This window comes from Zea mays, chromosome 4 (genome assembly GCF_902167145.1).
Source record: "Zea mays cultivar B73 chromosome 4, Zm-B73-REFERENCE-NAM-5.0, whole genome shotgun sequence".
In the NCBI taxonomy this organism is placed as follows: domain Eukaryota; kingdom Viridiplantae; phylum Streptophyta; class Magnoliopsida; order Poales; family Poaceae; genus Zea; species Zea mays.
The window spans coordinates 74,538,356-74,549,129 of record NC_050099.1 but is presented as its reverse complement, the minus strand read 5'-3'; the positions used below and the strand labels follow the sequence as shown (position 1 = coordinate 74,549,129).

At 39.5% G+C, this 10,774-nt stretch overlaps 1 protein-coding gene and 1 long non-coding RNA gene across 3 annotated transcripts; both read right to left on the bottom strand.

Annotated features, from left to right (window-relative positions):
* Window positions 1-300: 300 nt before the first annotated feature.
* Window positions 301-10,241, bottom strand: LOC103653397 (phosphatidylinositol 3-kinase, root isoform). Of its 2 annotated transcripts, XM_008680313.3 has the most exons (19): window positions 9,759-10,042; window positions 9,551-9,671; window positions 8,353-8,449; window positions 8,152-8,248; window positions 7,354-7,512; window positions 7,017-7,226; window positions 6,528-6,706; window positions 6,148-6,295; window positions 5,824-5,919; window positions 3,808-3,943; window positions 3,295-3,416; window positions 3,005-3,199; window positions 2,741-2,911; window positions 2,337-2,474; window positions 2,027-2,181; window positions 1,450-1,593; window positions 1,221-1,365; window positions 937-1,115; window positions 301-819 (listed from the first exon to the last, which is right to left on the bottom strand). In XM_008680313.3, exons 2-18 carry the CDS (start codon window positions 9,630-9,632, stop codon window positions 978-980), a joined length of 2,412 nt encoding a protein of 803 aa, XP_008678535.1. In that variant the 5' UTR covers window positions 9,633-9,671; window positions 9,759-10,042; the 3' UTR covers window positions 301-819; window positions 937-977. The 2 variants fall into 2 exon arrangements, with proteins under 2 accessions (XP_008678535.1, XP_008678534.1); XM_008680312.3 differs by having other exon boundaries at window positions 9,551-10,241.
* LOC109946023 (uncharacterized) lies at window positions 4,570-5,817 on the bottom strand. The gene is made up of 2 exons (XR_002269119.2): window positions 4,848-5,817; window positions 4,570-4,740 (listed from the first exon to the last, which is right to left on the bottom strand). It is a non-coding gene; the product is annotated as an uncharacterized lncRNA (long non-coding RNA).
* Window positions 10,242-10,774: the final 533 nt, after the last annotated feature.

Genomic DNA, 10,774 nt, shown 5'->3' with positions numbered 1-10,774 from the left:
CCCAGATTATATAATCTGGATTAAATAATTCTAAGAGACAAACAAACAGTCTAGCTTATTTGCCCAGATTATATAATCTAACCCCTTAGATTATGATAATCCATAAGCAAGTGAGGAGGTACTTATTTCAGATTATTTTTTCCCACTTCCCCACTACCCTTTCAAGTTTCCTAGAAATTACCCACCATTGCCATTATAATCCACCGAATCGTTTTTTCGCCTTCCGTGATAATATTGCTAATGCAATATTTGTCAATGTCAATTGAATTTTTTAAAATTATTTATGTAATAAATTATGAATACTCAGAAACGTTTGTTACATTGTTCATCTCATATATGAGTTTCAACCTAGTACAAATATAGAGGGCATTCTTGTCTTCCTCATACAAAAGAATCCTATTAACAACTCAAATAATCTGGGTAAACAAACAGAACTACTCAGATTATATAATCCAGATTATATAATCCTCCAAAAATAATCCAGATTATATAATCCATGGGGTAAACAAACAGGCCCTAAACCATCACGTATTCCGGTATTCACAAATTTGCTACTGAAGTTGATTTTATACATTAACGCATATATACATCTGACGAATGCCCATAGGTCTACAGCAGTGCGTGACGGAATTCTACTATCACAAGTGACAACTGACAACCCGAATTCCTGGGTGTCACCGGCACGAGAAGATTGCCCATGCCCTGCATCAGCCCAATCAATTCGCAGATGCGGCGCAGCTTGAACCCCAAATGCTAGGCGCCTAGGCTTCCATCCATCAGTGTCGTTTCTCGCTTATTACCGTGGCTTGTGACAGTCAGCTGGAGTGAACACCAAAACCAACCAAAAAAATCAATATATCAGTTCGCTTGCCAAGAGAATATCAAACTCCCAGATCAAACAATATCACAACAACAGGGAAGTATTGCCCAACTCACCATGTACAGATTCACACTTGCTTCTACGACATTAGCTTGTGTTACCGCCAATATTGAGCCCATCTATGGATGGTCTCAACCATTTGAGGGAACAGAGCACTCACGCTATCGTTGATAAGATCCTGGAAGAAATGTATAGCCTCCTCGTCGTCCAGATCCAACCGGAATTTCTCCTGGAGCTGATCGACGATGCACCACACAAACAAAGAGCATGTCATTTTGAGTTTTTGAATGCTCCTTGTGGAGCCCACATGCTCCTGAGCTCATAAATATAACCAATTTACCTTGAGACCTCCGCTTTCATCGGCAGAGATGTCCGGAATGCCTGATCGCTCCATCAGCTTGAATAGATTCAAAATGAGACTGCTGGACTTCCTCAGAATGTTGTATGCTTCGCAGCAGTAGGACTTGAACCTTGTGTAATATTGGCTGAAACACAAAAGCAAGTTTTTGAGAGTATCCATCTGCTGAAACATAAAAGCAAAGACTTGGCAAAATTGTTCAACTAACTACCTTTCTGCACCACCCATGGCCTCAACCATTTCCTTACACAACTTCATCGGTGGCGGAAATGGCTTTGGGTCTCGCCCAAGGATAAAAGCAAAGTCAACATGAAAAAGGCGTCCATCATCAGTTAGAAGAAGATTATCCAGATGCCTAGAGAGTAGAGAAAGGGGAAAATGTTATCACTGTTAAATTTGCATTTCTATATGTTGTATCATTGTATATGTTCAACATGGGTAAATTCATCTATCAAGAGGAAGAGCATGTAAAAACATTGCTACAGAATATGTCCTGATCATGAACAAACTTCCATTAAAGCATGATGAGCACTACCATACTTGAATTATTAATTGGGCAATATTGTGAACTTATTTATGTACAGATTTACATATTTTCATGCCTGGACACTCTTCACAAGAGAAACAAATGAAGTAAACACATAAATAAGTTCACTGTCCTCATCCTAGTTTGCTGCTTATAATATTGTAATAACTCCTCGGTTTGTTACATTACATAGAGCAGAAAACAAACCATAAGGTTACTATCAAAGAGGTGCTTCAAACCAGAAGATGTTAAGAAGACAAACCTGTCTCCAACCCCCAATATGTATGTAATGACAGAGTAACCGGCGCAGCTTTTTATGAATGTCTCCAAACATTGAGCCGTTATACCAAAAGGACCATCCTCATCAGGATGGAACTTCTGTAGGTAACTTGTAATACTGCGATGTTCTGATAGAATCTGGGAACATGCTACTTATATCAAATAACAATCTTTATGAAGCTTGCAGAAATAAAGAGTACTAATAAACTGAAGATAGAATTATTAAGAAGCTTCATTCCAGGGGAAAGAACAAATTTGGCATTTGGCAACAAGAGCTTCCACTACCAAGTTACCTGTGCAAGAGAACTGGAACTAATAAATTCAAGCATCCCTTCATCTTGTCCAGTTGCAAGAACTCGGTATGGAGTAAGGTGCAAATCTAGATTTTCTAATTTGAGTAGTCGGTCCATCAAAGAAACCGTTTGAATAACCTATAATCAAACAGAAACAAATTAGCCATAATTCCCTCTCCCACTCAAGTCATCTAAACGGACACCCTTCCTTGAAATGTTACATGTTATAGCTCACAATCATTACATTAAATGAAAATGTCAAATAAGAAACTGATAAATAATTATCACTCGTTCAGACTTCAGAATTTCAGGAACCAGAACCATAGTAATGAGGGTGATATTGTGTAGACTGGAACTGAAGCAAACCATTCGATAGCATATGTAAAGCAACATTAGTTACTTACCAACTGATCTTGCCGGAGGTCATCACCCTTTTTGTAAATAATCTTGGATGTTCCGCCATTTGCTGTTTTAAATGTCAGGCGCAAAGGGTTCAAGGCACTCTTAAATATAGACGATTCTTGAGGCACAACTCCTGTTAGGAGAAGAGTTGGTGCTAATGGTGAACGAATTGGCTGGAATCAGTTCAAACGAACAAGTCAGTTAGCTACGAAGCAAAGATAATCTGCCATCATATTTTTTAGCATTAACAAACAATACAAATTTACCTCATCAAAGTTTGTAAGCTCACTGAAAACTCCTGATAATAGCTGCCTCAATTTTTCAATTTTCTTTTGTGCGCTACCTCTTACATTTCTTACATCCTTCATAATAGAACACAATTGAGCAGTGAGGTCTGTCTGCCGGGTTAAACTCTGCCACAGTCGAAATCCATCTTCATCCCCATCCTCCCTACCAACCAACTGTCAAGAACAGAAACAACAATATACATAAACACTGCAAAGTTACAGACAGCGAATGAAAGAACCAAGAAGGTGAAAAGGGAAGAAAACCCTACTTTCATCATACTGTTTTCAAGCATGTCATATGTGCCATAATATCGTCTTGCATATGCAGGACTGTGAAGCTCAACTAATATATACCACCGGAGGAAGCTAGCAATTTCGATGTTGGACAAAGCTGCAATGGAGTGGGGAAAAAATCAAAACACTGCCAGTAGTTCTCTACAAAAACGTTTTCATGATGACAAACAACATAAGTTCACAAAAAGGTTGCACGTAAAATTTCCGTTTCATGAGAGCTTTGTGGTGAACTAAAAGTTCAGAATGAATACTCAATCTTGCAACAGTGATAAAAATATTAAGTGTTTTGGTTGTATTGCACTTGGTGCTAAAATAATTCAATTTAGTAATGTACAGCCATGAAGTCTAGGTGATGTACACATGAAGGCATAAAACGACATTTTTCTCCTTTCAACAAACAAGTAGTGTGTTACTTCGTCAAATTTCAAAAGTGATCAAATGCAGCAGATGAGTCGTGAACAAATATTTACATAGGTATCTAAACATACCACGGTTTACAAGAAAGAGTGCTAGACGGGACTTGTCAGATCTTTCAAACCGAAGAGCTTGCACTAACTGGAGTAAATAGCACTGTAATTCTTCATCATCAGCCCTTTCAAGTACGCTGACAGCATAACCACGAACCTTTGCAGAAAAACAATTGTTACCTTACAGAATAATTCATGAGATAATAAAGCATATAGCCAGAGTCAGAATCTAAATATCGAATACTATTTTAGAATTGAGATAACAAGATAATCATTTGTCTAACCTTAACTAATAAACATTTCACCAGGATTAAAAAACTATTACCAGTGCACAAGCCTTTTGAAAATTAAAAAAATAAAAACAAGAAAGCCAACAAGAAGTCAAGAAAGAGGACGCATTAGATCATCTCATGCAATCATATATTGGAAAAGAATCTACAGCTCAGTAGAACACTGAGAACTCTACCTTTTCGAACACATAGCAGAGCTACATATCATTGTATTAAGAAAGAATTTCTATTAAGAAAATGAGGCAAGAACCCATACAAGAAACCATACACATGCAAAATACAAAACCACTAGGATCCTAAACAATCAGTCACACCCTTAGACGACCAATATCGCACTCAATACAAGAACAGCCCCTGGGCAAAGATATGATTTATGCCTCTCGCCCCAGCAAAATCCCAAAAACAAAACTCCTCAGTAGCAAGAAATAGTGATCTAGCTAGGTTAGGAGGGTCACCATCAAACACACATCAATTATGAAGATTCCACAATGTCCAAGTCCCTAAAATGATGATGGAGTTGAAACCCTTTCTTAAATGATCAGGCACCCTTGCCTTGAGATTTTATCCCACCAGTCATCATCAAAGACCTCGTCAGTGTTCAAAGACATGTCGACAGCAAGTGGTTAATACTTTCCTCCTCTTGGTATCAAGTGACAACCCTTTACTGCAACAGCATTTTCGGTATCAAGAAAACAAGGTGGATAGTAAATGATGATAGCTTGCCAGATAAGCACCGTGCAAAACTGCAAATGCCTACAACTGCAATCCTACCTCCACCCAGCCAAAAAAACACCCTCTCGCTGCTTCCAGGTGCAGCTCTGTGTTAGGGGTACAGGTAGCTGGATTGAATTTTAGGATCAGGATTAAAAAAAATAGGAAAGATTATATCTGAATATAAGAGAGGAGGAATTATATTGAATGAAGAAACTGTCATGCCCCTACTGTTCCATAGAAAAAGCTTAACTTTTATACAACTTCATTGAGGCCTCTCTCTGATTATCCCTTGTCTTAAATGACTACAGCAGGTCATGCCCAAAATGCTTACACAAGCAACTCATATTCATTCTGGACTATCTAGACTGATATGAGCAATTTGGGCCTCGACACTCTTGGGTTGATGACTGTTCTCTTGGGCCTTACTGGCAGATGGCACTGGATTGACATTGCTGCCTACCACCGCCTATGCAGGGCAACCTAGTGAACCATGTGCTGTGATCCACCTGCATACCTATAATTAATGGACATCTGTAGACTACAAAACCCCATAAACCGCACATCTTTTTCCCCAAGATGCTGAATTCAGGAATAAGAATAAACCAACACGATAGACATTATTTTGAGGAGCAGCACGCATTGTTTCAATTACACTGGAGAAAGATGAGATAAACAGGCAACCTATACCTACTGCAAAACCTGAACAAGGAAATTTGCCAAAAGAATGTATTTCTTTCTGCTTGCTGATAGCAAATTGCCATGAAAAATTCCAGAAAAGAATGGTGTTGGGATTAGGACTAATTCATGTAACTAAACAAAGGTGAAGAAACATTTATATGTAGTATAATGGGAAAAAACAACTAAGGGCTACTTTGGGAACCTCGAATCCCCTTCGGGATTGGAGGGGATTGAGGTGGAAAAACTAATTTCCTCTCCAATCCCCTTCAATCCCGAAGGGGATTTTAGTTTCCAAACTAGCCCTAAAGAAAAGAAAACCAGAAACATGCATAGATAAAGGTGTCAGACAGCATACTTCGTCGCTTTCAAAATCAGGTGAGAGAAGCTCTAGTGCATCAGCCACATCAATCATTTCCCACTTTCCAATCAACTCAACAGCTTGCTTAGCTTCCTGCATAGCATTATTACATTTACGTAACAGCTCATGACGAAAAAATCAAAACACTAGATTCCTTCCAGAATATAATAAAAGAATTTGACATGACGAAAATATTTGACATCAAATAAACTAATTGCAGGTTTGCAGTACACTTTTATGTCCATCACTTAGACCAGCAAAACCAAATATGAAGTTACAAAACAAAAACAGAACGTTCACATAGGAATTTCTTTTACTAACTTGGTTATCACTCCAATCCACTGAGCGGACAAATTTCGTTAGAGCTTTCTTCTCAGACATCAAAGAGAAACGAAACTTCCACACCAATTGCTTCTCATCCACTTCCAAGGTGCGTGTAGGAGGAAACTTAATAATTGTTTGTAGTAACCTACAAAGTAAGGACAAAACCAATCAGATAGAAAACCACCAATGTGCAAACTATTAACATGAACGGCAGAATTCTGCTTCCAACATCTTCTAATTCAGTCAGCTGACATATGAATGCGGTTGTCTCACAAGTTCATGACAGCATGAAACTAGAAGCCAGAAAATTCCTTGTGAAAGATATAAGTTGACAGAGGGGAAAAGAAGAAAAGAAAAAATAATGTGTCTTCACTTACTTTCTCTCATTTGAGCTTGGTTTTAGATCTCTATCAACTATCCCACGAGTCAAGCTCCTAGCAAGCTTTAACTGCTTGTGCTCAGATGGATTGGTTCTTCCAAGTTCAGGGTCCCATACAGTAACCAGTTCATTTGATAATGATACTGGGGCCGGTGTATAAAAATTTGCTCCAGATTCCTGCATGGACAAGTAACACTCAGCATTTCTCTGGTGAAGATAAAATTACACTTTCTATAACTTGCAAGCAGGAGAAGTCATGTTCAGATAAATATTATATGACTCAACAACATCAAAATGTGAATTCCTCCAAGTATGAAAGTAGCAGAAGACCATTGACCATTCTTAATACACAATGATCACCTTGTGCACCAAAACAAAGCGAGATCAATTTTACAGGTAAAAGAATCATGTAGCTGCATAGTGAGTTATAGGAAAAAAATAGCTCAGTGCCATAACATATATGTATAACAAGGTCAGTAATGTTAACCTGGAAGACAATTCTATGTTCGAAACTGCACAATTCAACAACCAGACTAGGGTACAAATTGGCCTTCCTCTCACACTCTTTTTCCATAGCTTTGTCCATAGCACTGAAGGCAAGACGATCAAGCCAATCAACATGTTGTATCTGCCCTCTCTCATACTTGTTAACAAGCCTTTCCAAACGTTCTATCTCACCCCTCTCATTCCTAGGAACCTATAAGTTACATAGAAAAAAGGTAAGTCCACCTTGAAGTAATAAGTAAAAACGAAGTGAGAGATTAGCTGGGAGAGGACTAAAACAGATGAATCCTGAGTTCAAGAAAAGTAGATCTGAGTGTTACCTTGCCAGGAGTTGTGGTGGGGACTCCTCCATCTGCCTCCTTTGTGGGCCACAGCCGCAGCTTCTGTCTTCCTGTTTTAAGCTGCCTTTTGCTGTTAAAAAGAAATATGGTGGCTCCACCGACAACCTCAGGGTTCTCACCAGATGAGACATCCCACACCTACATCAGAGATTAAAAAACATAGGAAGCTAAAACACAAGGAAAACCATACAGGTGAGCACTCCATAAATCATGCTGGACACCAATGATCTTATGAACTGAATTTATTAACATCATAAACCACAATACTCATTGGGCATAGCAAAGTTACTTCCCTAATATAATGTGTTATCACTACCATCAAGGTATAATCAGGTCATTAAATTTGATTCACCATTAAGGTGATCTCCAATAAAATTGATAGAAAAAACATCCTATTTGTTTATTCAGGGTGCATGTGGAAATAAATCAATGCCTCCACTTAAATGAGAAGCTAAACTTTCTACCATAAAAAGAGCTACACAACATGTTGAGCATGAACCATCTAATGACATATTTTTATCAGATTAAACATATGTGCTCAACTTTTTGAACCATCATACTCACACGGAACCCCTCCACATGCCTGCTAAAAAAATATCAACCTTGATACCCACAAAGATACAATTTCTTTCGTTAAGAACTACTCTGCAGGGATGTTTTCACCTAGCTCTTGTAACCTTTTTATTTTTAATGAAATGACATACAGCTCTCATGCATAGTTTGAGGGAAAAAAACAACTGATGTGTGGTGTACATTGTACAAATCCAAGAAATATACCGTAAATGCAAGCTGCGAGAGGGATGTTAGGTCCCTGTATTTGGTACTTAATGTTATGAGCTCATTCCAACAGTATTTCGGTCCAGAAGGTTCCAACCTAGCGTGAGAAAAAATGTGCATTGAAATTCCAAGAAACAGAACTGGTGAGTGCAGTCAATTGGTTTAAATAATTATAGAATATATAAAAATAAAAATATGTACCTTGTTTTTACAGGCAACCCAAATTGGATCCCATCGATGTATAGCTTGCACTCAACAAAGAGCTCTGGGACTTTTTGGTCGGTCAACAAGATATGTTCTGGAAACAGGAAATTTTGACGATTGTGAAATATATATGTGTATTTGTGTGTGTAAGACAAAGACGAACAACATATTAATCATTTTAATTATGGTGATGCATACTAGCGAACTCAAGAAAGTTTTTTTACAGCAGTATAGAACAAAGAAATAAAAAATTTTGCTTCTCCTATGGGATAAAATGCTGACCGGTATTCTCAAATAAGCATGAAAGCTGTGTACCATTGCATTGAGAAGAAAACAGGTAGTGTGGAGGATTGAGATGCATTAAGGAGAAGAAAACAGGTAGTGTGGAGGAACGAAGATAAACATTGAATTAAGGCATGTTTGGATCAGCTAGAGCTAGTTATTAGCTGAGACTAAAAATTTGGCCAAATTAGCCAGCTAACAATTAGTTGGAGGCTAGGCTAAATAATAACCCACTTATTAGCCCCTGTTTGGATGGCTAGAGCTAATTTTGGCTAATTTTTAGCTAGCTAAGAGCAACTCCAAAAGGATGTTAAAAATTTTACCCCAAAAATTGATTATTAAGAGCATGCTAAAAAATATTAAGAGTGAATTATGATGGGTACTCCAACAGTTCCTTTAAATGTGACATGTGGCACAATCTGTACAGTCGTCGAGATGCTGTGGATGATCCGATGCGTTGAGGAATGGATTGGGGAGGGATGGAACACACCAAAATATGAGGGAGAGGAGGCTATGGATGCGGGACGCTAATTTTTTGGGGGAAGAATGAGGGAGCTGTTGGAGTAAGAAAAACCACTATTCTTGACTAATATCTGTTTTGGGGTTAGTTTACACGTTCATTTGGAGTTGCTCTAACAATTAGCCCTTGGTATCCAAATAAGCACTTAGAACCGAAAAGAGATCAGCGCAGTGTAATAACAGTACAAACAGTTAAATCCTGTGATGGTAGCAGTTACAAATCTGCAAATGAGAATATAGGAATATTGGATTCAGATCGCTGTTGGGGGCGAATTTGTTGAGTGAAAAGCATTGGAAAACGATGAGTTTTTGTAGCCGGTGGTAGCACGGCGAGCACATCAGGGCCGAATTGGCAAGCAAATTGAGGTGGAGAAGAGAGATAGTAGTGACGTACCTGCGTGGAGAACACGGAAGGCAAGCGGGTGGCTGATGTCGCAGGACAAGAAGAAACGGAACTCGTTGCCGCCGCCGACCATCTTTTGGTGATGAAGAACTGAGATGTCGCGGGAGAGGAACTGGGGAAAGAGTGACCGTATCAACAACGCTCAAAAGTCAAAACGTCTGCGGTCGCTTGCTATGAACGGCCTGGGAAGGAAGAGAACGGTGAGGAGAAGCGGCGGCGGGCGGAGGCGGGTGGGGCGATTGCAGCAGGGGGCGACGAGTGGAGGGCTTGGGGTTTGCTGATCCTCTTATTCTCCCTCCTTTTCTGCGTGTGCAGGCGGCGGTTGAGACGAGGAGGAGAGAGGCGGCGGCGGCGAAGCGTGCCGGCGAGGAGACGGCGGTTGCGTGACTCCCGCGGCGAGGATTCGCTGGGTGTGGATGAAGCACCTCGACCCGAACCCTCCGACTTTTTTCTGTTATAATATTGATTTTGTGGGGTTTCTCTCGTTTGGTACTCTCAATTTAATCTTCTATTTATAAATTAATTTATCCTTAAAAATAGTACTCTAACCTTTTCTAATCATTTTGTTTTTTATTTCTCACTATTGACTGTATTGCATCTATCTATTTTCTTCTCTCCTTGCTCCCCAATCGTCGGCTCGACTCCTCTCTTTTCTCGCATAAAGCATCACACCGACAGCAAAAAAAACATTGCAGCAGCACACTGACGCTGCTAGATGGTGATCGTGCGGCCAACGGTTACCCCTTGCTACAGTCTGAACAACCAACCAGACAAAAGATAGCAGTGTTGCTCATCATCTTGCACTACTGCATCTTTGCCTCGATTATTTGTGTTTCTGTTATTTATATACCTGCGAGAGTAACGATAGGGTCAACTTATGTGCTGAGAAATAAAAAAGAAAATAAAAATGTTTAAAAAGGGGTTAGAATACTATTTTGAAGGATGAATCAACTTGTAGATACTATTATAGAGGACTAAGATGAGAGTACTAAGAGAGAAGCCTATTAAAATCAGTACTATAATAGTAAATAACTCGAACCCTCCTCCCTGGTCCAACCACTTGTTTTAGCAGTCCACCCGTTAAACTTGCCCACGTGGATGATAGAGCCTAGTCCGTTTAGCCCGAAGAAACATGCGACACAGCCGATGGACTGCAATGGTGTCAGGCTGGCTGCCGGCGGGCGACGAGCCGACGATCTGCAGACTACAGGGCAC